The sequence below is a fragment of the Vanessa tameamea genome, chromosome 4 (genome assembly GCF_037043105.1).
Source record: "Vanessa tameamea isolate UH-Manoa-2023 chromosome 4, ilVanTame1 primary haplotype, whole genome shotgun sequence".
Classification (NCBI taxonomy): domain Eukaryota; kingdom Metazoa; phylum Arthropoda; class Insecta; order Lepidoptera; family Nymphalidae; genus Vanessa; species Vanessa tameamea.
Window position 1 is genome coordinate 11,981,991 of NC_087312.1, and position 27,032 is coordinate 12,009,022.

At 31.5% G+C, this 27,032-nt stretch overlaps 1 protein-coding gene across 5 annotated transcripts in view; it reads right to left on the bottom strand.

Moving 5' to 3' along the window:
- LOC113395802 (protein spire) overlaps positions 1–27,032 on the bottom strand; it is a 145,782-nt gene that overhangs the window by 49,236 nt on the left and 69,514 nt on the right. For all 5 annotated transcript variants that reach the window (XM_026633492.2, XM_026633491.2, XM_026633490.2 and 2 more), the window contains exons 3-4: positions 18,719–18,845; positions 6,566–6,720 (exon numbers count right to left, since the gene is read on the bottom strand). In XM_026633492.2, the coding sequence (XP_026489277.2) occupies positions 6,566–6,720; positions 18,719–18,845 (282 nt within the window). The remainder of the gene's footprint in view (positions 1–6,565; positions 6,721–18,718; positions 18,846–27,032) is intronic.

A 27,032-nucleotide genomic window follows, 5' to 3' on the forward strand; every position in this document is an offset into this window, starting at 1 on the left:
AAAAAGTAGTACAATGGTAAAAGACTTTTATTGTAATTACGTAATAAATAAAATAAAATAAAAATAATTTATTTATAATTTTATACTTTCACATAATATCATTAGTAGATTAATTGTTCTAAGTAATTAATCACAAGATGATATATACAGGGTTATTGGTAATTCGACGTATTCCCGTTAGGAGGTGATAGTTGTGACTATTTGCGATATTTTTTACCAAGCAATCTAAATACTGCAGCTTACGAAGATTATTTGGCAAAAAAAATGTTTGGCCACCTCGAAGATGTACGTTTGGCTACTAGGCAAAATATGATATACCAGCAAGACGGATGTCCTGCACATTTTTAATTGTAACTTAGCTACTGAACTGTTTATGTATCTAAATTTTATTTTAAATTTTTATTAAGTAAGTAAGTTAGGTAAATAAGTAAGTTTTTTTACATTGGTTTTTATTTTAAACCAATTTTGTGGGAATTTTAAAGAGCGACCTTTTGTACGAATTCGGTCATGTTCGAATACGAATTTCCACCAGCGTCCTTTCTGATCATTTAATTTGGTTGCTTTGAAATAAATTCCTAATTTTTATACATTTTCGGAAAGCTAAGTAAACGATTATGTTTTTAAAATAATCTGCAGAACAAGTTCCATAATTTTTGTTATTTTCATGCATATTTGATGGAAAAAAATAAAAAAAATATTGAAATAATATCGTTTTCCGTCTCGCATTTTTAAATTTGGACCGATAATTATTGTTTAAATGTTTAAAAATATCCAGTGTTTAATCGTTTTTATAAATCAGAAGAAAAAAGTAGATTTTAATTGATAGTTTTTTTAAAATAAATTTTTGAAGTTGCACTTTTGACTTATTTTGAAAAAAATTAAAAAACGCGATAACTCAAAAATGGTTCACTTTTGCATCATGCATATGGGAGTTAAAATTATCGCAAATAGTCACCCTTATCACCTCCTAACGGGAATACGTCGAATTACCAATAAACTTTTAATATAATCTTTGATAATTATCAAATAATTTAAGATCATGACGAAATCGTTTGACATTAATCTTCCATAAAAACCAGAGGCTGTAAAAGTTAATTATAATTCGATTTTGATTAACTATATTCTGCATAAATATTAATATATTAATACTATACATATTTCAAAATGTCGACACATTAAAAAGCCCGCCAAAAATTTTCCATATTTTGTTCAATTTAATCGTTAAGTTTGGGCATTACTGGCTTTCTAAATGTTGTCTTTTATAGGAAAAATTAAATAGTTTTAAAAAATGCTCGAAACAGAATATATGCATTATTTATATTTATACTTATATTATAAAAGCAACTGTTGTTTTCGTTTCCATTGTTAAATTACTAAACAGATTTTGATATAACTTGGCATGAAAATTAAAACTTGATGTAGAGAATAATGCGATCAAAATAGCAGATTAAATAAGGTGCTATTAAAAGAAATCGAACGACTGAATTTGAGTATCTTTTATTCGTTGTCATTATGAAACCATTAAAACAGAACGAAAGAGAACTATTCACGAATAATTACAAAGACTAATTTAAATTAATTTTCGTATCCCAACTTCTGGAAACAAACTAAAATTACAAGCAATATCGCAGCAGAAAACAAGTCTAAATTAATTATTAACCTAACTGACTTTCTCTACTTATAATGAGATACTCGCTAAAAGCTATGTAGATACTTACTTTTATCTATTATTGTAAAATAATAATCACCTGACAGTGAATTCACTTAAACGGGTATATCTGGTCGTCAACTGGATTACTCCAAACGCACCTTATAAATAGGGCTGTCACGAGACCATTTTTAATATAAATATTTTTAGACATATTTATTAATAAAAAAAGATTTATTGAGGTAAGTACAAAATATAGATGCGTTACGTGCAGCAGTCAGTTATGAATTTTTATTAGACCTTAATATCAAATATTATTATTATTTTTAATTTTAATTTCTCAACAAATCCGTTTTTTCCGGTTTTTGTTTTATAAATATTAATATTTTACGGCTGAGTTACATTCTTATTGTTAATGAAGTTAATTGAATATATATTTATCTTAATACACCTTTCGCTTTTTGCAATAAATCCATAAAATCAACAAAGATGTCCATTGTATAGAAATTAATGTTAAATATTTTTATTAGGACTTTAAGTATCGCTTGTAGGTACTTAATATGTAAAAAATTAAGAAAACCATAACACAAACAAACAGGACTAATTCTTATAACATGTAGAAAGTATCTGATAAAGATTATCTACTTATAAAAATACATTATGTATATAGTGAATATTATTTATTAATTGTTTATTTTATACAGCCCTGTCCGTAAGTAATGCAGTGAAAGTGGATGTCATCGCGCACCTATGGCGTATGATGCAACACACGTAACAGACAAAGACGCGGACACTAATATATAATACTTTAAGTGACGAATAGATAACAAGTCTTAATAGTTACATTTACGTTTTAAATATTGCATCATATTACGATGATAGATTTTTATTCGAAAACCAATTACGATTAACATTGTATCGCATTAGATCCTTCACTCAATCTTACTTATAATATTACCAGCTGCTCGACTTTACTCAGATATTTTACAGATTCTCTCCTAAATTATTTTTACGATAATATAACCGTTTACGCAACGTATGCAGAGGAAACTCTCAAAGGAATACTTTACAGCCGTTTTTGCAACATTTTTCATCGAGACTCCGCTCTTATTGGTCGCAACGTAATACTATATATAGCCTTCCTCGGTAAATGGTTTATCTAACTGAAATATGTTTTTAAATCGGTCCAATAGTTCATGAGATTAGCGCGTTTAACCAAACAAACGAACAAACCCTCGAGCTTTATGATATCCGTATAGATTTCATATCTTAATAGCTCTAGTTTATAGAAGCATGGATCTTTGCTGCAGTTTCACGGAAAAACTAAACAAATTTGGATGCAATTTTAAATATAGATAGCTTAACTTCACACATAAGCTATCTGCCCCTAACACTCCCCTCACACGCAGGCTTAGTCGCGGGCGGCTATTAATAGAATAAAACAATATAAAATATTGTAATTGAAATTAAACTTGATTTATGAGGTATTTAAATATTTAGTTACTTATTAATCTAATATTTTAATATCGGTATATGCTTATTAGTGTCCGCTTTCTATTATGAATCAACACAAACAGAAATAAAAATATTTTATATTTATTCATAATATAATGGCATTTTTTTTTCTTATCGTTAATTTAGATGCTAATTGTACAATAAATCTTCTAATAATGAGAACACATTCGAAAACTGTATATCCTATTCACGTAATCTTTATCGATGAATTTTACATATAAGTACTAATAAATAACTGGAATATCGGTCTGTGCACGAACACTTTTTGGGGCGTTTTTCATTTATTCGTGATTTTCGTTGGATATGGTTATTGAATTATATAAGAAAAGTAAATATTCTTACATATTATTTGTTCAATACGTGAGAAGACACTGGTGTAGAAATCCCTGAGCCATAAAACCAAATAAAAAATAGCAAAATGGTATCTTAAAAAAAAAACAAGCCAGAGATTATAAATTACAAACATATAAAAGGAAAAATAGTCGCATGTATAAATTAATGAAATTTAAAAAGAAATAAAAATAAAAATGATGTAACAGAGCATGGTTTATTGCATACGTAGGCGGACGGGCAAATGGGCCACCTGATCATTCCTTACATCGCTTTTGTACCACCAACTTTGGGAATTGATATATTATGACCCTTGTGCCTGTTTGATGTAATTTTTTAAATACATTTTATATGAATTGCAAGAAAGGTACATATTCAAATTTTTAGATAGCAGCATTTTTAGGCTTAAATAAAAATTAGGTCGTTAGTTTTGATTTGGATCGTGGTATTTCGCAAATAGCCTTATTAACTTATAAAGAGGTAGTTATTTTCAGTGATAAGTCATAGAAACACACTTACAATTTCATTTATATGAATAGATTTTTATTCCATCATTAATAAAAATAAATTGTATGTTTCAATAATGAAGTGGCATTTTCAAGACATATGACGTATTGTATAATACTAAGGTTTTGAATAAATAAAATTTTATATATCTTTCAAAGAAACTCTTACTTTATCTTATATCTAAAACGATTTTGACCTTGAAATACATTTCTAAGAAATGTTGCATTAAATTTTTTGAAAAAAAAAATCAAAATATAATTAAAAATAACATCTTCAAACCGAAAAAGTAATGTTCAATCAGCGTAGGCCGTGTTGATGGCAAATGAAAAGTCAGTAGGCAAAAGCAAAAGGTCGTAAATACTAAATCGGTTACAATTACAGTTCGCTTAAACAAAGCCAGGTCGTAAGAAAAAAACTTTTGATAATTCCGAATAATATCTTACTTTTATATTATTTTCAAAACTATAAATTAAGTGTTGCTTTGCATAAAACTGATCTATATTTTAAGATTTTTTATTTCTGTAAAATGTTTTTTTTCTCTTTTTGTCTATACCTTACTATATAAATTAATAACATTTTTATCGAACATTATCTAACTTTCTATATTATATTTCTATATTATATTATAATCCATATTATAACCAATTAAATAAATATATATTTAAAAAAAATATCTAAAATGTATGTTAAAACTAAAATAATATATTTTTTATCTGTATAAAGTTATTCATTGTCCATTCGTTTAGCGAACATCCTTAGTGAGGCCTCCATTTTAATTGTTCGTTCATCGAAAAATGGCGTTTTGAATGTCAGCAAAACTGTTTTCGTTACTTTGGAAGTCAAATTTAAGTGGATTTACGTAGTTAAGTGAAATATTGTTATATTAAAATTGAAGATATAATAATCAAGAACTGTTTGTAGTAAATCATAAAGCGGACTTATCAACAAAACACTCGTGATATTGAAAAGTACGGTTTGTTTTGGTTCTTTCCTATTCCCATTGGAATAGAGTATACATATGTATGGTATGACCCATATAGACTAGAGGCGAATAAAATCGATCATCAAAATTAGTCTATGAGTAAATGAACTAGATTGTATACGACAAACATTCAATATTTAGTCACAACACAAAATTGCAAAATAAATATGTCGGTGCTGTGAATGTTACGTAACGCGATGTGATGTACCATTTTTTATTGTAAAATTCTAATCGATTTTACATATTGAAATCCGATTAATGTGATTAGATATTTCGATTACTACTTTAGCAGATTGCCTGGTGGCAGAGGAGCTTGATTGTTCGCTGATAGATGCTGTCTCAGCTTATGACGTCGAAAAATATATGAGGCATTCTCTACAATTGCCGTCATCAAACATTTATACTTTGAAATATCTTTGTAATAGTCAAAAAAGTGCGTGCGTCCAACAAAGGGGGCATGCCGTATTTTTTTTTCTTCTCTATTAACATTTACTGTGTAAATAATAGATTTTTCTCACAGTGCGAATGTCTATAAGCTTTGGTGTCACTGCGATATGTTCGTCTGGCTACTTACTTTAAATAATAGAAAATGGTAACTTCAGTTCGCGGTTAGCTTACAGTTAGCATACAGTACAGTTTAGATATACCTCTTCCTGTACTCGGTGACCTCCTGACCGATTTTGGGCACGGCGACTATTCTCAACAGACACTATCCAACTCGGGACATATAGTGAAAACTATTCGCTTTCTCCCAGAATCCGATAGAACGGCATACCGATAGGATTTGAGAGATTTCAGGCGCAACGGATCAGAAACTACAAATTGTTACCTGCTACTGGAAATTTATTGACAGAAATACCAACAACTTTTTTATTGGAACTTTAAATTAGGCCCTTAGATTATTGACAAACATAAAAGGTGTGATAATGCAACATTTCAATAATAAGTTCTCTAAAAGAAAGAAAAAATCTTAAAGTAATGGCTCTGTTTAAATTCATCAATTCATAAACTTTTATGTAAAGTGGTGAATACTTTAAGATCAGGTGACCCATTCGCCAAACTGCCTAACTATTTGAAATAAGAAATAAGATAATATTAGTCTGTAATAGACAAAGATACGACACCTCCGCAGTTTTTTGTGTTACTATAACTCATTTTTGTACATTATTATACTCGATATAATCATAGAACTTACTTACTGAATCAATAAATACTTCACGTAGGACTGACATGACAGATTTATAAATTGACTATTCAAATCATGCCTACCGTGATAAGATATTTAGTAATTGAATTACAAATACTCACTTTTAAAAACCATCGTACTAAAATATGAATCATTCGAATCTTTGGAATTGAATGATTGATCTTAAAAATCAATATAAAAATAATATTTATAATAAGGGAAACATATTTACTAACGAAAATGAATGACTTTTTTCCGTCATATTTTTTATTGGTTAATTTTTGTTACACATCGCCCCGTGATGGTCAAATATATTTTCGATTTAGCCCTATATTTCTTGGATCGCCTTTTGTTTACTCATTAATATACCAGGATGCCTGTATATATTCTAACTCACCTCGATAACATCCTTCAGCATGAACCGCCTCAGGGGGCGGCGTCGTCTCGGCGGCGGCTCAGCATCCCGTTCTATACCCTCATCGTCGGTGTCAGCACGACCGCCCTCTGACGTCTCCGAACCCTCTGATAGAGCGCCGCATTCTTCATCGTCCTCTAAAACAAATTTATTTTCCGGTTAAAACTTATTAGAAAAGCGATAACTGTAAGTGTTGCCATCGTCTCGTGTCATCAATTATAAGATTCATATTCATAAAACTTAACTGTTATTATTAGAAAGTATTCCAAATCAAAGGCTGCATTAAACTTTAATGTTCTATAAGCTTTATGTTTTCATTATAACGTTACAAAGTGTGTCAAGTGTTGCTGCTACATGATTTTAGCCAGTTTTATTTTTCAGGTATAAAATATTTTTAATTAGATTTTTTCAAAGCATCAGTATCATCATTATTATTATTAATCGTTAAGTATGTGTCATTATTAAGAGCCCGAACGATCCGTAACTGGCCTTAACCGATGATTTGTTGATGATGAGTTTAAACCTGGGGCAAGCATCAATTGATTAATGTACTTAATTTGTGTTTATAATTCTTTTCGTGCTCGGCGGTGAAGGAAAACATCGCGAGTAAACCTGTACGTACTGGATGAGATCTGCCAAATCGCATTAGGGTAGCGTGGTAGAGTAAACTCAAAACCTTCTAAAAAACCTTCTTAAAAGGGTGGGGAGTCCTTTGCCCAGCCGTATTATATTAACAGACTAATACTTTACTTTTGCTTTTTTTAAGCAAATGTAATTCTCATTCTAATCTTTGAGGTTGATTTGTTTTATCGAAATCCATTATATACTTTAAAGAGATACGAATATTGTACCTGAAATGTCACAGCGATACATCATTATGATTACAAATCTCGGTGAACTTTAATAATAAATGATATGGTATAGATTGATTAGACAAAGAGCTCGTTAAATGCACAGTAAGAAGACAATGCCTAATCCTGATGACCTTGATGGCCACGTGTGGACCAATTGCGTGTTGCAAGTCGCTTCGGTCATGCTCTGTTAGTCCAAAACCTCCTTCACACGGAACGGAGTCTATTATGAATCACGACAGACTTGAGGGTACTAACAACCTAACTGGATGAAATTATTAAGAGCTATTATGCCTTTACAACGTTTTACACAATTTACTAGAACATGCAATTGTTACTTTATTACAAGAAACGTTTTGTTTAATCTCATCGCATGGTCATTAGAATCTTAGCGTTTTGACTTTAGCCCATTTGATAGCCCACCTTCCTACCTATTTTAAAATTTAAAAGAATACATTTATTAAATCGCTGTTGAGTCTGAAGTAGCACTTCTATAGAGTATCGACAGTGACGTCGTGTATCGGCGCGTAACGTTGCGCAAACGCGTTTACGAACGCTTTGTTCACAAGCTCAGACTTCTTGACATTGGTCACGGTCTCCTGAATAATAGGTTATCAAATGCTAGTCATAACAGCGATCGCTATAAATGCTATGTAATACCGTTATTCATAAAATTATACACGATTAGCGTATAATTCGTTTAGGGGTGGTAACTGTGAATAATTTTCTCAATATATAATTTCTGTAATAATATGATTTACATTAAACTTAAAAAAAAAATAGCGGTCGTTGTTGAGCCCACATAATTTGCTTGCCTAAATATTTTAAACGACGGTTCCAAACTTGAAAAGGGAAAACATTTTTACCAAGAAACTAAGAGTATCTTTAATAAAATTTATTTTACAAAAGTAAAAATTTATATAACCTTTCACCAATCGTAAATAAAATAAACAATAGAAAATTATTGATACTGCATTTTAAATAAATAATATTTAACAAACTAAAGAAACCTCGTTCAAACCATTTCACATTGGACATTAGTTTTATTGATTCTAACGAGGAATAACAAATAATAGTAAGGCAAACTAATATAAATAAACAAAATTGTCATGACAATTTCGTCACGAATCGCAAATGGTAATAAGACCGCGTCACAGTCATGACCGGCGCCAGCCCCGACACAGACGATACATATCTCATAGTAGCTTGTGTAACAAACAGATTAGCTAACATCGCCTTTGGCCTATAGGAAATTCGTGAAGAGCCATTGCTCATTCAAAGAAAATGATGATCTAGCAAATAATGATTTATTAAAGCTCTTATCTAAATAACCTCGTCTCTCCTAATCTTATTTGAAACAGAACAATATGTCATTTATATAAAAAAAAAAATTCAAATTTATCAAAAGATTATTCATCTCTTGCCCATCAAACTATCCGACATTTTTTTAGGTTTAGGTACGACAAAAATCGAATGACTTTAAACGCAATTTTAACTCAAGAGAACATGATCTTCCGTTTTCTTGGTTTCCATTAAAATGTCAGTCCATTTAATCTAATAACAATATAACCGTGATAAACTACAGTCATATGACTCACTATCTAGATATCCTTTGTCAAATATTATTTTAGATCTAAAGCAATCTGATTCGATGGCAAAGGTCCTAAATATACTAACTTTCTAGTGTCGAGACCGTTCGCTGAGGTAATCTTATCTCAAGAATTATAGACCAAACGCAATCCTTATTAGGAGGTCAGGCAGGATCAAATTTAGACATAGGCATTACTTATACAATGTTGTATATAAAATATTCTTTAAGAGAGAAGAAGAAGTTGATTATAAAAACATTAAAAGTGACGTTAGATTTATCGACGCAATCAATATTTTGCAACGACTAATTTTATGGCCCATTCCGTTCCGTTGTCGCAAAATCTATGTAAGAGCAATAATTGTCATCATAAATACATCATAATCACTCTAGGTTAGTACATAATATAATATTCACAGTTAATGAAGCTATCCCGTTATCACGAGGAGCATGAGAACACACCACAACAGGCAACGGTTAAGTGTTAACTAGTATCTATTCTCCCACGAGAGAAATATTACTTCGGCTATAAACTAACCTGTAAACTATAGGATACTGTGATTGATATTTTTGCCGTTCCATATACCGTATTTATGCGCATATCGTACCATATTGGTGTATGCTAGCAACTGAGTTTTTAATTAGTTGAAGAATAACAATAAACTATACAAGAATTTCAGTGGCATAGGATATAGTCATTGACTCAAAAATCTATAAGTAATAAAAAATATACAAAGTAGTAACGAAGAGTAAAAGAAGATATAATAACTAAATTAACGTAATCAATCATTCTGTTGAGGTTTTGGAAATTCTACGAATATATAAAGACAATAATGCAGCAGTCTTTGTTCAGACTCATGTTTAATTAGAACACAAATCATCATTATTGACTCTTTAACGCTCAACGAAAGTAGCTATTATGGTAAAGATTACAGGGTGAGCTGAATGATTAACGCGAGCACTCACGAATGAAACCGATATATCAATCTGAGCTAAACAAAGAAGCCATAAACCTCGTCAAAACACGTCATACTATTAATAACAATTTTCAACATTGTGTTGTATAAAGCCCTTGCATGGGCTCGCGCGGTGCGGCGCCACTTTCTCCCTGACCTTATAACCTTACTGGTGTCTAATATAAAATATGGTATCGTCTGTAAAGTTAAACTAGGTCTGCTTTTATGGTGCTTTTTACTTTTGAAACCTTTATAAATCTAGAGAGCAACAAAAATTATAAGACTAACTAAAGTAATGTTTCGCTTAAATATTTGAGTGTATTGTGGCCTTTTTTCAACGTTACTTCAATATCTTTATGTACAGTAATTGAAATGTTTCTATCAACTAGTTTAAATATAATTTAATTTAAAAAGATTTTAGCTTCTAAACTCGACCTTATTTTATTTTCAAGCGGTTATGTGTGTGAAGCCGCAGGCGCTTCAAGTTTAGCCGACGCGACGCACCGAAACTGGGTTACGGACAGAATCGACACCGCTGAACGGAGTACAAGGGACATAATTACATGTCTTCCGATTAATTTATTTGCAACGTCTAAGGAATAATGAGGAAGAGACCGAAGGTAATTTGCGAATGATACGACATAAAATATCACCGAGCCAAACTTATTTCTTATGAATTATGTTTAAGAAAAAAATAATAACCTTTGAACTTGTCATGTTTACGATCGCAATAAAATACGTCGTTTTAAAAATACATCTTAAATATTAAATACATCGACGATTCTCTCCATACACCAAATCAAGTATTCTTCTCTGATTTAGGAGAATATAAAAACATCAGAACTAAAATAATCATTAGGTATTAATTCATGCTTAATCGTACGTGCCGTAATGCCGAATAAACTTTGTAGATTATCGTGGATAAGCCAACAGAACATAAACCTGTTACACACATTGTGAACCATAATATATTATATTGTAAAATATATAGAAGCTATAAAGTAACGGCAACAAGAGTTTCATTTAAATTACTCGCTTCTCATTAAACAAACAGAACTGCTATCTATAAAATAGAAAACGGTATTAGAACGCTTTTCCAAAGCAATCGGTTGTTAGGTAAAAAGTGAGAGCAAAATTGAATGAAACATTTATTTTATGTTTGATAACATTAGTTATGTACATAAAGTTAAAAGTCACAATGAATTATTCAATGAAAAAAAAATTGACAATATAATTCGTAATTCAAGCAAATAAAAATGATTATACTGACGGGATATCTTATCGGAAACATAAATGTGTGTTTCACACACATATTTCCTTACTTTTAGAGTGATTTGGTAACCTGTATTTATCTTTATATGATGAGTTTTGAAAAAAAACTTTAACGCGTATTCTATTCATAAAATTAAGCGTAAACGCCGATTGCCATACGTCTAAAAGTGACGAATGTCAATAATTCATTAAATAATGTTATCTCATCAAATAATCTGCGAAATTTTCCTCTATGATGATTACGAACCAGTCCGTATAAATACTAGTAATTAAATAATCACGGGAGCTAAAGAAAATCAATCCCCTGTCGAGTATATTATGATATCGCACGGGGATACTCGAGAAAGTTAACTTTTGCTGGTAAAGTTATAAATAATTCATACAATTAAAATGACATGTACGAGAATATTGCAAACGGGAAAGCCATGAATTGCAAATAAAAATCGAAATCTCTATTAACAACATTTCACTATAAAACATACTATTATTTTTAATTTGATAATTTATCCGACTCCATTTATTTTATAACACTCAAATATTGCTTTCGACAAAATAAAATCATTATATTTAATTGTAAACAGAACTTCAATAAATCATAATTAATTGTCACACAACGAGTAAATTGATAAGTTTTCTCACGCAAAACTTTGCACCGCATTTTTATTAGATCGTAAATATCTGTCAAGTAACGCCCGCTTCTAAATAACTCAAGTTTAACTCAGCACAGCAGCAATTAATGCATCACTCGTGATTACGAAGCCGATAAATCTTCAAATATGACACTCAGTAGCAATGTATATTTAGCGTCTAAAACAATACCACCTACGTACTGAGCGTCACATACTTACACGTAAGGCATGTGACGAAACAGTCGGTGAGACCAGGACATTCATTTACATAAGCTTAGGTAATCACATTAAACATTAAGAAACATTCAAATGCATGATTAAATAATTATAAAGTTTGAACCCTCTACTTTCAATTACTCGTAAACGACATTATAGTATTAAATGTCACCTCTTATTTAAAGTATGATCAAAAATGTGTATCATGGTAACCTTTTATTATCACAGGCTTTACAAACAGTTAATGTTTTGCATCTTTACATGCTTGAGGTCTGCTTTGCTGCTCAGGTGTTTTACAATCATTTCAATAACCTTCTCAGAACATTAAAAAACCCAAATTTGATACAATACCAGGATCGAGACAAAAGCTACAGTAATAGCTACACAAATAGTTGAATAGAATTACAATCGAATGCGTTTCTGAAAATGCATAAACCTCATTTACGAGAAAACACAACTTCTAAGAGACGTGTTCGCATAAACAGAATTTAACGGACCGTGTAAAACGTACCGCGAAATCACCAAAACATCAACTCGTTAAGATAAACATGCTCGAAACATTGCCCACCGAGAACTGAGCCGACCGTTGCAGATACGATAGATACTGATATCTTAGCATCAGAATGTACAGTCTTCGAAGAAACTAGCAACATTTAAAATAATAGTAGGTTTTTTGCTGAACAATTTCATCTTAAAGATCCGGTTCAGGAAGTACATTCTGTAAGAAATAGCTTTGGTAAACGCGCAGATAATGTTACATAAATAATTTTATAGCTGCTAACATTACGATATCTACAAACTTGTAGTGCTATGTCTTCTGCAACTGCAAAACAACTATTTGTAACCATAGCCGAGCGCGTGTAGTATGGTAGATAGACGTACCTACTCAAAGAGGTCTATAGGACAAGATTATTAACCAACAAGTTCCATATGATGTTTATATGACTCTTGAGCATCTTATTTACATCAGCAAATGATAACATATCATCTCAATAGATATTAAGACTGGAAGTCTACATAATTTAGGTTACAAACGTATTTTAAACATCGTATGTATTGTATTTTTGATCTTTAAATTAACCGGTTTCATAAATATATTTCGTTTCTTTAGGTTACGGCGAAGCTGTGTCATTGTTACTAATTCACATGCAGTAACGGTACATTTCGGAATCAGGTAAATTTGAATAATTTAGTAAAATTTATATGAATGTGTTCTATGGATTTATGTTAGGAGCGTGTTGGCTTTGTACTGCTAAAATACTGTTGAAAGACGGTTGAAAACAATTGATATTTTGTCATATAATATCTAAAATTTACTTCATTCTAACTTCCATTACCAGTTCTTCATTTAAAAGATTTATGAAGTCGATCTTCGGCAGTTACTAGTGCCTGTCTGCCTAATCGTGAAAATATAATCAGAAGAGCGAAAATGTAGGTAATTTAGGCAATATTAAATCAAACAATGTTATTCTTTACGCGGTTGGAGTTAATACTTAAACCAGAGCCGTCATTAACTTGTATAACTTCATAAATTGAAATATATACATCGAAGTACATAATACCTACATACATATTAATTAAATTAACTTAGAAAGTTCTTACATTTATTTAATTTGTCATCATTACTTGTTTAACGTTGAATATAAAGTTCACCGGTCGACTGTACGAGAGCCGTGAGAACATCTTGATGTTTAGATCTGCATATAAAGGCGGCGATACAAGTGTCGGGCAACTTTCTTCTTTTTTTGTTCGTGATGACCTTGCGTATTGTTGAAGGTACTGCGGTTATTCTTGGTCACTTACGACAAAATTACGATAAAATTTCAAGATTTTCAAATAACAAACTTCTTCGACAAAATGGACTCCTCTATTGCTAACTGCTAATGCAGTTAGTATTAACAGTGGTGAAGTCTTCAGGTTCTAAATATGGGCTATACTAAGTACGATGCATGCCTGAGCGGTTTCCTTTTATTTAGGATTTTAAATGCCCTTACCCTTTTTAGGCTTTCCCTTTTTTTTTAAATCATTTACTGTATATTAGAGGTCTTACGTGTATAAATACAAGCACTTTCATTATGTTATTAATATAAATAATTATTAAATATCTAAATTATGCGAAATAGCTGCATTAATTAAGCAATATCAGTTAGAATTTCTACGATGTCAAAAATGCTAATTGAATCTATAAACATCTGATAAAGGATCCGTTAAACTGATTATACTGTTGATCTGTCACCAAACATCTGATCAATAAAGATAATGTCAGCGTTCGTGTCACAGATTGAATATATAGATGCACAGACAATGGACAATCATACGATGATCAATAGCGAGACATAATGTAATCACCTGTCTGCGAATGGTTGACCTGTATTTGTGTTCACGCACAATCGCTACTCACTATATATAATCATCTATCTACAAGTGAGTGGAAAGTTAAATTTTTTTTTTTTAATAATTGTCTAAATGTGCACCTTTAGGTTTAAATATACGTTCCAGCACAACATATACATTAATTTCAAATATCGAATAATACAAATTTTAAATAAAGAAATAATTCCAACACTATATCCGCAAATGTAATAATTTGAATAATATAATTCGATTAATGTCGACATATTTATTATTCGTTACGTACAAATGAGATTTTTGGGTCATATTTTACTTTTTCTTATAGAACTGGTTAACATCCAAGCGTTACTTGAACCAAACAGGTTATATTGCAGAAATTTGATTGACATTAAATCACGAGTACAAAACGGTATACTTTCCGGTGCTAGCTATTATAACGCAATAAATTCGTAGAGCAAAAATTAAGAAAATTAGACATGCGAGGTGTTTTAGGAGCTAATTACAGTACAAGTGACGTAACACATCTGAATTAACCGTTGCCAGAAAGTTGGCCACCTGTGTTAGAAGATGTTACGATAATTTAAAATATAGTATTTGAAATCGATCAAAAAAAAACACCTTCTAAAGAAAAGCATAAAATATGACAGATCAATTTAGATTGAAGTGACTCGTGAGAGTTAGAAAAGGTGGTGAAATTCAGGCGGAACGGATTGTCTCGATTCATTGTGAACTAACACAGTGGGAGGCGCTCGAACCGTTGCCGTGGCAAAGGTCGGCTATAAACGACAATACCTAAAATATCATATGCTCCAGCAATCTATAGAGGACATTCGCATTGCAGCGGTGACAGGCGACAATGTTAAGAGAAAGTGTAAATTAACAACCTTCCTTGTTAGATGCAAGATGTTATTCTAATAGGGACATGAGTGAAGTACAAAAGCTTGCTTGGAATGTTAAGGTAGAGACGATTCAATAAAGACCTTATTTATTTTATAAATAAATTATTTCTCTTTCTAAATTTATGGAGCCGAGATGGGTCAGTGGTTAGAATGCGTGCATCTTAACTTATGATTACGGTTTCAAGGCAAGTACCACTGAGTTTTCATGTGCTTCGTTCTATTTCTGTTCTGTATCAATCTGTTATGTATCTAATTCAATTAAGAATCTCCGATATGTTTACCAGCAATAAGCATTGGAGCAGCGAGTTGGAATTAGTTCCAAACCTTCTCTTTAAAACAAGTGGAGTTCTTACCCTAGCGGTGGGACATTTATAAGTTGTTACTTTACCTGTAGTAATTTATGCACTCATTTATAAAGTAGGTACTTTGTATAAAGTACCTACTTCATAAATAAGTGCATACTTTTATGTTTATAGTATATCAAGTTTTGCATATGTTATGTAATATTAATACCCCTTCCTAATATAGTGAAGTGTCCCACTGTTTGGCTAAAGCCTCCTCACGGACCGGGACTCGTAGCTTTATCGATCAACTAAGTAATAATTACGAGATAAAAATCAAAACAAAATAGCTGGAAACCGCACAATTCACAGAAGTGCGGAATGCGAAGAGTGTATGTAAATGATGGAGTATTCCCGCTATTGTATTTGCCATGAGATTTATAGTCTAAAGATCCACTTACAGCTCCGTCAGCTACTACACGCATTGTACCGTGTTGTTTCTCATCCTATTATGATCGAAACAATAATTTTTATTATTACGATACTGTTGTAATGCTTGTTTTTGTTTTATAAGTAAATTTTGTTTCCATTACATAAGTTTACTTACGCAGCTAAATGGAACATCTCCATAGGAAAATAATTAAATATACTTTTATCTTAACTAAGTGTTACGAAACTTAAATATGAAAGTGTTTTTGTTCTTAATCAGTATAATATTTGATGCTTTAACATTCGTTGTCTTCGGATTGCGAATAGCGAAAGGAAATTATTAAATGGAAGAGTCTTTCACGCTCTTTTATCACGCAGGTGAAGTCTTCGACGGGCCTGGAATACGATACGATGTCTTCGAAATGGATTGATGAAGCCGTGGAATAATTTTATGTTAAAAAAAAATTGATTAAATTTACCGAGACAAAGTATTGATCTCATTCATTGCTCCTCCCATGCAAGGCCGTCTCGTTCTAACCAATCCTCATCCCCTATATTATTGATATATATAAATCTTTTATAACTAAATCATTTAAATTCATTGTCATTCAAAATTCCGATCAAATCGAATATCAGAACTTTGTTGCCAACGATTATTATTAGAAGATATAACTACTGATTATAACCATTGACGAACACTAGACAAGTAATACTGAAGCAATGGAAACGGTAATGTCATTCAATCCGTTGTAATTGCCCGTAACAGATGATCACACGCATTACTGTACGCTCGTCAGCAAAAACATAAACAATCAACACGGATCCATAAATACAGCGTAAACAATAGTCAATCTACTTAAGCTGAGAATGTGTTCAAAATTGCTAACGGTATGAAAGAATACTGTTAGAACACTGAACTGAACTCGAATAAACATTTAATCAAAACATAAATGTATAACAAAAATAACAATGATCATCAAACAGACCAATCGAACTTCGACTCTCGGGTCTGATACACGGATTGATGGTCAAGCCATGAGTATCGAGCCAATTTCACGTCAACTTTATAACGGGAACCGATAAAGGTTACGCTTACATAAAACGTGTTTGCACGCACGTCTGTTCGTCCAAATCACAGCATGATAGAAATAAAATCGAATATTTCGAAATATTTCCATTTAAAATCGACTGTAATTACAATCGATAGCTTAAAAATTCATTGGAAATTTGTAAAAGTTCGGTTTCGAATACAAACAATATGATTTTTAATAGAGAATTGCTGGCTAATAAATAAAGAGTTGAGATGGCAGTAAAAAGAACAGTTGGATCTTAATGGAGGCTCGCTATTGCAGATCCTAGCAGGTGCGACAGAATTTTCCGTGCATTACTAGTGAAGAATGGGTCAAATGTACCACATTCGTATCCCCTAACCCGAAGTGGATCAACGTGCAAGAATAAACTCCATATGTTTCGCCTTGAAAATAACTTGTGTGGTGGCAAATATATGTAGGTATATGCCTATTTTTGATAGATTTTTGATATGTATCAAGAAGCTGTTTCACTTAGTGGTTAGAAATATCAATAATGATGAAACGATTTAAAAATTCAATGCGTATTTTAGTTGGCAGCGTGATAATAAAAAAGGTCAAAAGGGGGGAAAGTTTTGCCGATTACGGAATTTCTCTAAAGGTGCTTTTGTAAGATCAATTATTGTGAATGCCTTTTCACTCGCGTGACCATTGATTTACTTTTATGGTCAGACAGTCATGATAGAAAATATAAACAGAATCATGAACTATCACCTTCAACAATAGACGAATATAATGGGGGCGTTTGTTTTTACTTCAATTAGAGTTACAATAATAATTTGTGAATTATCCGAACAAATATATAATACACAAGAATGCTGTAATCTTTTTACGTTTATTACTAAAAAATATACCCTTTTTGTTGCCACGCTTATTCTAGATGGCTTATAACATTCATTCATCGTCAAATCAGCTCGATTATTCCAAATTATGTTAAAGTGATGTAAAATTACAAATTCTCCTCCTCCTCTCTCCTCCGACGACCTCCATGGTCGAGACATGAGACATTTCATTATTTTAGGAAGGGGTATTAATATTCCATAACATATGCAAAACTTGGTATACTATAAATATTAAAGTATGCACTTATTTATGAAGTAGGTACTTTAGAGAGTAGCGTGTACACCGGTTTTCAAGGATACGCTACTCCGAGGTCCCGGGTTCGATTCCCGGCCGAGTCGACGTAGAAAAAGTTTATTAGTTTTCTATGTTGTTTTGCGTCTGGGTGTTTGTGGTACCGTCGTTACTTCTGATTTTCCTTAACACAAGTGCTTTAGCTACTTACATTGGGATCAGAGTAATGTATGTGATGTTGTCCAAAATTTATAAAAAAAAATGATTTTGATTTTGAATTCGACTCTATTTTGGTTTGCTCATATCAATCACAAGTTGTAAATGATATTACAAAACATTTTAATATAGATGGTAATTTTTATTTGGGAGATTTTTTTTTAATTTTTGTTTTATACAATTGTGAAGACTTTGTTGTGTGAATTAAAAAGTATTTAATAAAATTTAATAAAATATTTTTGAAATATAAAAGGTGTAAAAGGAAGTGAAAATATGTTACTAACCAGTAATATTGCCGGCGGTCATCTCCGTAATAAGTCCCTCGAGGTCAGGTGATATGAGCCTCTCTTCATCTTCCCCGTGCGTGTAGTCCAGGGCATGGTATACCACGATCGCCAAATTAACAACCAACTGTAACAAATAAAAGTATATCCTTAATCGATATGAAAAGTTTTTCATAAACAATATTAGCTTAAACATAGAACTAGCATTACATGAAGTCATAGTTTCCCGAACGGCATTTTAAATTTACAAAGTAATTTAAATCTCAAGAATTCTCTTACTAAACACTCATGGGGTTCAGCAGGCGTGACTATCAGGCGCATTGAATGGAACTGATGCTCGTCTATTGTTAATACACCTATTACCCAACTGATCTAGCACATAACGTGTACAGCGCTTGAGAAAGAATTTACAATATATATTTAGCATATCGATTAAATTACAGCGCTTAAAGCGATCAGACAAGAACATTTGATCACAGCCGCTCCTGCGTGCAGCGCAATCTTGTACACTTCATTTAACTAGTGTGGAAACAAGATTTGTGAACCATCCAACCCATTTAAATTATCTATATTAATTATACCGCCGGTGGTTGCGTTGATGTGTATTATTAAAATACTTTTCATCGTATGAAAGATTAATTAAGAAGATAAATTTTGCTGAAATCGTAGGACCAGCATGTTTGGTATCTTTTTTATACATATATTAGTTGAATAAGCTGTGTCACTCTAAACTCAAATCAGCTGACGCATGGTAATCCGTAAGGAATGTTACGGTCGTATTAGACAGTAACATCTCGCATATCATTACCAACCTGCCAATACCGAAAAGTCGACAGAGTATTTTATCGGGGGCATTGTATGCAAATCACGTGCAATATGATGTTGCGTTGTATTGCGCAAGCGCACGCAACTAAGACCGTAACAATAACAGCATCCGATTTACGGCGTAAACTACACAATAAAACCGTAGAAGGACGTACCGTACGCGTTCAACTCATTCGAGATGATATCGCACTCAGAGGGAATTTAGAGTGGCTGTAGGGTTTAATAATACGTTCCATTTAGCTGTACCATTTTAGGACTAATTAAGACGACTGACTGAAGTTTGAATAATTAATCTAAATTACTACTTTTTTGCTCCCTGCAATATTGTTTATCATTTTACAACAATTTACAACGAAGCAATCGTATTTACCCATTACGTAAATAATTATATTGGCTTTAATAATATTAATAAGGAATAAAATAACAGTTTATAGTACGTAAAAAGTGATAATGTAAATTGCATATTATTATTACGTAAAACGGAATCAACCTGGTGGTCTCTAAGTTACTTTTTATTACCCTCATGCTGTCAATCGCGGCGCTAATGCCTACAAAAACAGGATCTTGTTAAGAAAATTGCCTATACCGCGTTATTACGTCAGATTTATGTAATCAATAAACGTTTTTACATAATATGATCGAACCTTATTATATTTCATTTTAAAATAATTGCATCGGATGTTATAGAATTTTATTTTATACGTTATATTGTTATTGCACGATATTAACTGTTTTAATCTGCACGGCGTCTCTTCTTTTTCTTTCGCTTCATCTTTTTATTCTTATCTAAAGGGGATATTAATATTTTTTACGTAAAAAGTTTAACTTTTGTACGTGTTTTTTATAGTATAGGTAGGCGGACGGGCAAGACATTAGCGTTATAACAAATATTAACCATTCCTTACATTGTGAATCAAGATGTTATGTCCCTAGTGCCAATAGTTACACTGGCTCTTACCCTTTAAGCTGGAACACAACAATAATAAGTACTGCTGGCGGTAGAATATATGTGTATCCACCGAGACGAGCTTGCACGAAACGCAACCACCAAGTAAGTTCTTTTGTTTCAAAAACGACTGATCTTTCACCTTTGTTGTGCGTTAACAACAACTTTACTTTCAATTTCGTCAACATCTAACCATTGTTTTCTAATTCCATTACCATTAGCTTGAACAACGTCCATTTCGTGTATTGCTTGTAATTTTGCTTAAAATTTTCAGCCTCGTGTCGTACACCACAAGTTCACGTGCCCGAAACTAATATAAACCACGAATTCCAAATCTGAATCGGCACTTACAGTCACCATTAAAACTTATTGGAACATTGTCACGATATATATTTCTCAAATTCTGTATTTAATAGAACGTTTCGTAATAGGCTAGATGTTAGAGTGGGGTAAAAATAAACGACTTGAAATAAGCCATATCTTAAACAGTTATATAATGTATTATGAGAGCGTGGTCGTCGCTGATCAGATGATTAGATGGCTTAGTATTTGTTTACCATATTGATAATATGGGATCTTTTCATTTCTTTACAATCCCAGGGAAGTTTTATCGCTAGCATTGTCCTTGTAGTCTCTCACAGCTAGTTTTTATTTTTATTTTATTCTGGTATTTTTAAGGGGGCTTTTATAGGCGGGCTATATGTCGGCCCCATCGTTACACGCCAAATTCAATCAAAAATAGTTCAAAAGGTAAGACTAAATCAGTTAATTTAAATACTTTAATTTAATTGCTGAAATACTCGAAAGGTTATTAAGAATGAGCATTAATGAAGACTGAATTATTACTTGAGCATTCGTTTATTGTTACCAAAACTTAATTAATTATTAATTTTTATTATTCTTTATTCTAAATTTAAAATTTGAAAGTTTTCAAGCATCCTTCGTTTTACGTTATCGTGTCCACGATGTGACTCAAATCGCCCTTTCAAACTGGGATAATATTCCTAGTGTATTACTTGTGTTACCGTTCCACGTATAAAACATACATTTTACGTATCCTTAGCAGACAAAAAAACAAATGCAGACCACTGACAATCTCAATTCACACACGTTGTTATCTTTAGAGACATTCCACTGTAGATCGTGACAATTTACCCCCAATACAGATTCAATAGCTTCATTTATTTGCTGGTGGTTTATATTTACTTGATGTACGCTCGTCTCGGTAGATACCATCGACTGATCATATATTCTGCCGCCAAGCACAAGTATATAAAGGCACAATGGACATATCAATTTAGTTCCTAAATTTGATGGTCTGCCTATTTAACTTTATATATTAAAAAAAAAACAAATAATATTTCTTTTTTTGCAAATGTGTACTTCGTTTGACGCCTTATTTATAATTAATGTAACACTAGATTTTCTTGAATATTTTTATTTATATGTGTGTGTATTAAATGAGGACTTCATTGGTGATCTATGAAATGATTACTATACGAATCCAAATTAGTATAAACATATATCCAAATAGTTGCTGCATTTCCTACAGGTACTTTTCGAGAGCAATTATTTCTGTAATTATCATTTAAAAAAATTTTTCTTCTTCATGTATTCAAATATATTTAACTAAATAAGTTAATAATAAACGGATCTTCATAAGTCTCCTCCATACTCCTCTAACACTATAATGAATTACATAGAGAACGTAAAAATAGCAGAATCAAAGATTGCGACAAAAATAATCTCTATTTATCCATACGTAACAAATAATCCACAAATCGAGGACAACGCTAGAAATGCATATATTAACAAAATACGTAATGTTGTTATGTAAAACAATATATATGTGTAAAAATATTTCTTATATATATTTTTAACTCAACCTCTTTGAAGATCAGTACAGCTTAAAGATTTTTTTTCGTAATTTAAATACAATATCAAATTATCAATATAAATTATTATTTATTAGTTTTAAATTAATTTTCAATAGCATATCAGTTAGATATAAGTAAAACATAATAGCTATTTTATAAAGTACAAGAGAAAACTATACGAAAATCTCTTAGTATATAAAAAGCTGGAGCAATTTTTTTGTTAATTTCACATTATAGAAGAAAAAGTGAAGCAATGAAACCGCAAACTAATTGTCAAATATACTTAATCAAAATCGTGTTAAAATAGAAAGCGATTCTGATTCGGAGACAACAAAGCTAATAAAATGTAACTTACTCTTAATTTTTCATTGAACTAACGGTTACAATTGTCTGAATAGTATTGTGATTACGTGTTGAGTAATTAGTTAGCCTTAAACTATACACTATTACGTTATTTATCCGGTCAATATCGTACATCAACATAGAACGGTTTTAATAAGGTCACCAGCCCTATATTCAATTGTGACTTGATGACCCCCGATAACCCGCTCTCTACTTAACTACAGGTCACTTCGTACAAGGAACTAAGGGTCTGAAGGGCCCTTTAAGGTTTGAAGAGAAAGTATGATGTTAAGGGTTAACAAATTATTATAGCGTTGTTGAAAAAGCGAGAGTCACTTATTCTACGATATGCAATGCTTTGGCTGTGTTTACTTTATGGGATGTTTGTGCAATTAGGTGCATAGTTGATGGACAGAGTTCATATGACATCAGCTTTACCCGGGTAGTGATAATTTACAAATTATCACTACCCGGGTAAAGCTGATACTGCCCATGATGCCGGCATTACACAACGATTAATCATAATCACAACACTACTAGTGTTGTTACTCTGCCCGTGAGTCTTGTCGACTCGTGAATAAGATATAATCGATGTCAATGTGATATACTCGTTTGTGGATTGTGCCCATCTTGAAGTAATTATTGATTTAGTGCGATGGTATTTGCTTAGCTCCAGTAGATGGTTTTTATTATTTAATTAATTTACGATCACATAGAGTTTCTCTGTTTTCAGAAGAAGCCTAGATATTGCACAGTATAAGTGTAAGCCGATAAGCAAAGAGCCAAGGTCGTTGACATTGAACTGTTACGTGACTATTTGTAAACGAGGTAAAAACTCCCGGCAAAGAAATCCCCTTGAAAAAAAAGTATCGAGTTACGCTTCATGGAATGTTAAACAATACTCTTTGATGCTTTTATGTAAAAAAAAAAATCCAAACAAATTGTGTATTTAAACTAAATGTGATTTGAGAGCTTGAGTTGGTCAGTGAATACGAATACATTTATATATTAGCCGAAAGTCAATATTGGGGATGCTTGCCCGACTAAGTACCGAATTTTAAATTTGTATTTACAATTCTTAAAATTTAAATTAAACGGACGCGCTTATCTTTTACTGTAGGTTAAAATATATGTTATTCGTGAATTTAAAAAAACAGAAATAAAGCCATAGGAGTTATTTTTTCTTTTTCGGCGCAGCATGTCTTCTATACTTCTCTGTCTGACATGCTTTCTATTAATGATTAATTCATTGTTTATAATATTAGACAATTTAACAATAATTTATTATTTATATAAGGTTAAATAGTATTTCAGTAATTGATTCTTGATTCTTAAATGAAACAGAATTGAAACGCATAAAAAAATGTTTGTGATTTTTTTCATTTTTATGGCATATATATTTCAAATTCGGGAAAATAAAATTATTTGTGTTCCTGTAAACCGGCTAGCCATGCGGCTTCTACATCCTGTATATATTATGTCATGTAAATTAATTTGAATATTAAAAATGAATTAAATTGAAAATTAAAACCAGATTCGATCAACATTTGGTATTGAACCTATACCTGCATTCGTTTTATATGACGACATACGTTCGTTGCATTTAACGCGTAATACTTTTTTGGAACAAAGAAATATAATTAAATTTACTTTAATTTACACCAACCTAGACATTTGACGTCTATATTTTTAAAACAAATTCCATCCGCATACATACTGTAAATAACGAAATTCTAAAGAAACTAACATTTAATAATAATGAATATGTCAATAACTCACATGACTAAAAAGATTTGAAAGAATCAGTTAAGATAATATATAATTTTCTTTAGAAATCTCACTAAGAGTTTTCTTCATAAAAAAAAACACTGTCATAATGTTTTAAAGCTATTTCACACTTGCTTAAAAGTAAAATCAGTCGCGTATTTAAATTCAAATCTATAGATATTTTGCTGAGTAATTTGGAAGATATCACAATTCGTTTTAGTGTGAGAAATGAAATCCAATTAGGTCCCCTCGAGCGAATTCACGGGCGGTCTTTCATACCTTCGATTTATGTTAGAGAACTAATGTAATTCCCAATTATATTCATGTAATTAAAACTTATTCTTCCAATATTCAATATAAGGAAGTTTGTAAGTATTTTTTTTATATTTGGTGGTTTTACATACAAACATATGTCAAAAATATTGTTATTTTAGGAGGTTAGGGTAAAATAATAGAGAGCTCCGTTCAATTTGAATTTATTTCACAGAATGAATACATTTTAAAAGATTGTCGTAGAAATTGTTAAATTGACAATCCACTGAAGTAGTAGACAACTCTTTTATCGTAAAACATATTTTATTGTAATTTACTTACGTATAATTGAGTAGTCATTTTACGAGAGTTCTTAATCGGTGGTGTCAGATATGTTATGTCAGGCGAAATTGGTACTGGAAGTTTGAATGTCAAATGTAAGTTTTTATGAAGTTTAGTTCTTTTTTCATTAAATGAATATGATATGTATTACTCATGAATTGTTTATGGGATATAATATAGTGTCGCCATCTGCAATACGCTTAGATATATACAATATGAATTATAATTTATAATAAAAAAAACTATCAATAAACAATCACCACATGTTTTATTCGCGCATTTCCACAAACCGCAGTTTTGTTTTATAGATTTTATTTTTGAAGCGCTATTATTATTTTCGGACAGCATCACATACGAAATTCTAGGTATAGGTTACTGATTTGGTATACCACCTTTGATACATTAAATATTTATTTACTTTAACCCTCTCAGTTCTTCCTATGACATGGAATCTCGTGCAAATTTGGAAACGTATTATATACATAGCTTATAAATCAATCAAAATCAAAATATACTTTATTCAAGTAGACTTTTACAAGCACTTTTGACGTCATTTTACAAAACCATATTAAGTGAAGCTACCACTGGTTCGGAATGTAGATTCCACCGAGAAGAACCGGCAACTCAGTGGTAACTCTTTTCCAAAATTTAAAATAAAAATAAATTGCACAATAATTTCGAAACATCTTGATTATTGCGAATAAAAAAGGCGTAAATGATAAGTATTATAATAACATTGATAAGTAAAAATATGTATTGTAAGTTTACGTCACAATTTGATGAAGACAGAAAAAATATTACGTTTATTAATTTGATTTGTCGCCACACGCCTGCGTTCAAGAATGTCCTAAATATACAGGCCGTTCCGTATAAAGATATACATTTTGTGTTAAATTTAATTTAATTGCACTGGAAGGATACGGCTTCATTCATAATGAATAGCACCGAATTGACAGTGTAATGAATGGCTAATGTCTCAGCGATGACATTGAATATGCAAGCTACGAGGAAACCGTTGTATGTACTCTTTTTAACATTATTGTACATTTTGACCGATCGAAAGAAATTTGTAGACGATATTTAAAAAAAAAACACTTGTATTTTCTAGATAGAAGGAGTACGTACTCAATTGACGACTATGTTCATAACTTTGTGTGTTGTTGAAATATAATAATCTCTACTAATATTATGAAGCTTATGATTTTTTTTTGTTTTGACGGACTAATCTCAGTCGCAATCACATCTGTCAGTCGAATTAAATTAAATATTTGCGTTAGATAGCCAAATTGACAAATTTTATTATCAACGAGTATGCTAATATTATAAATGCGAAAGTAACTCTGTCTGTCCGTTGCTCTTTCACGGCCAAACCAGTAAACTGAATTCAAGCTATGAAGCAAGCTTTAACTCCAAGGAAGAACATAGGTTACTTTTATGATAACTAGTAGAATATATAACATCACTCTCTATTACTCATGGAGAAACGTTTAGCACATGCGAAACCACGCGAAGTAGCTATTAGAATTTATAAGATTACAATATAGAAATAACTTTACGTTTATAATAATAATCTCATAATCCCCATCACAGATAATTCAAACAATTATGTATTTTTAGCGAGATTTAATCGCGTCGATTTTTTTTTTTTTTCGTTTATCACAATAATAGTCATTCAACATCCTGTGAATGAACAGATGTCTCAAACGGTTTTATTGAATTACTTACATCACGTTGATAAAAGTTTATTATTGCGTTTAGTGTGTTTCAACATGTGTTTAACGAGTCCGATTGACCGAAAATTATTTTGACACGAACATCGATTAGGCAAGGGGTTAAGTATGAATTAAGGTGATCAATTTTGCATTTGTATAGAACGTCTATTATAATATTTTGTGGTTGGTACGGTGGGAACTGTACTGTCCACTGACTACTATTCCATTTTCAAATATCATTACTTAGAGTT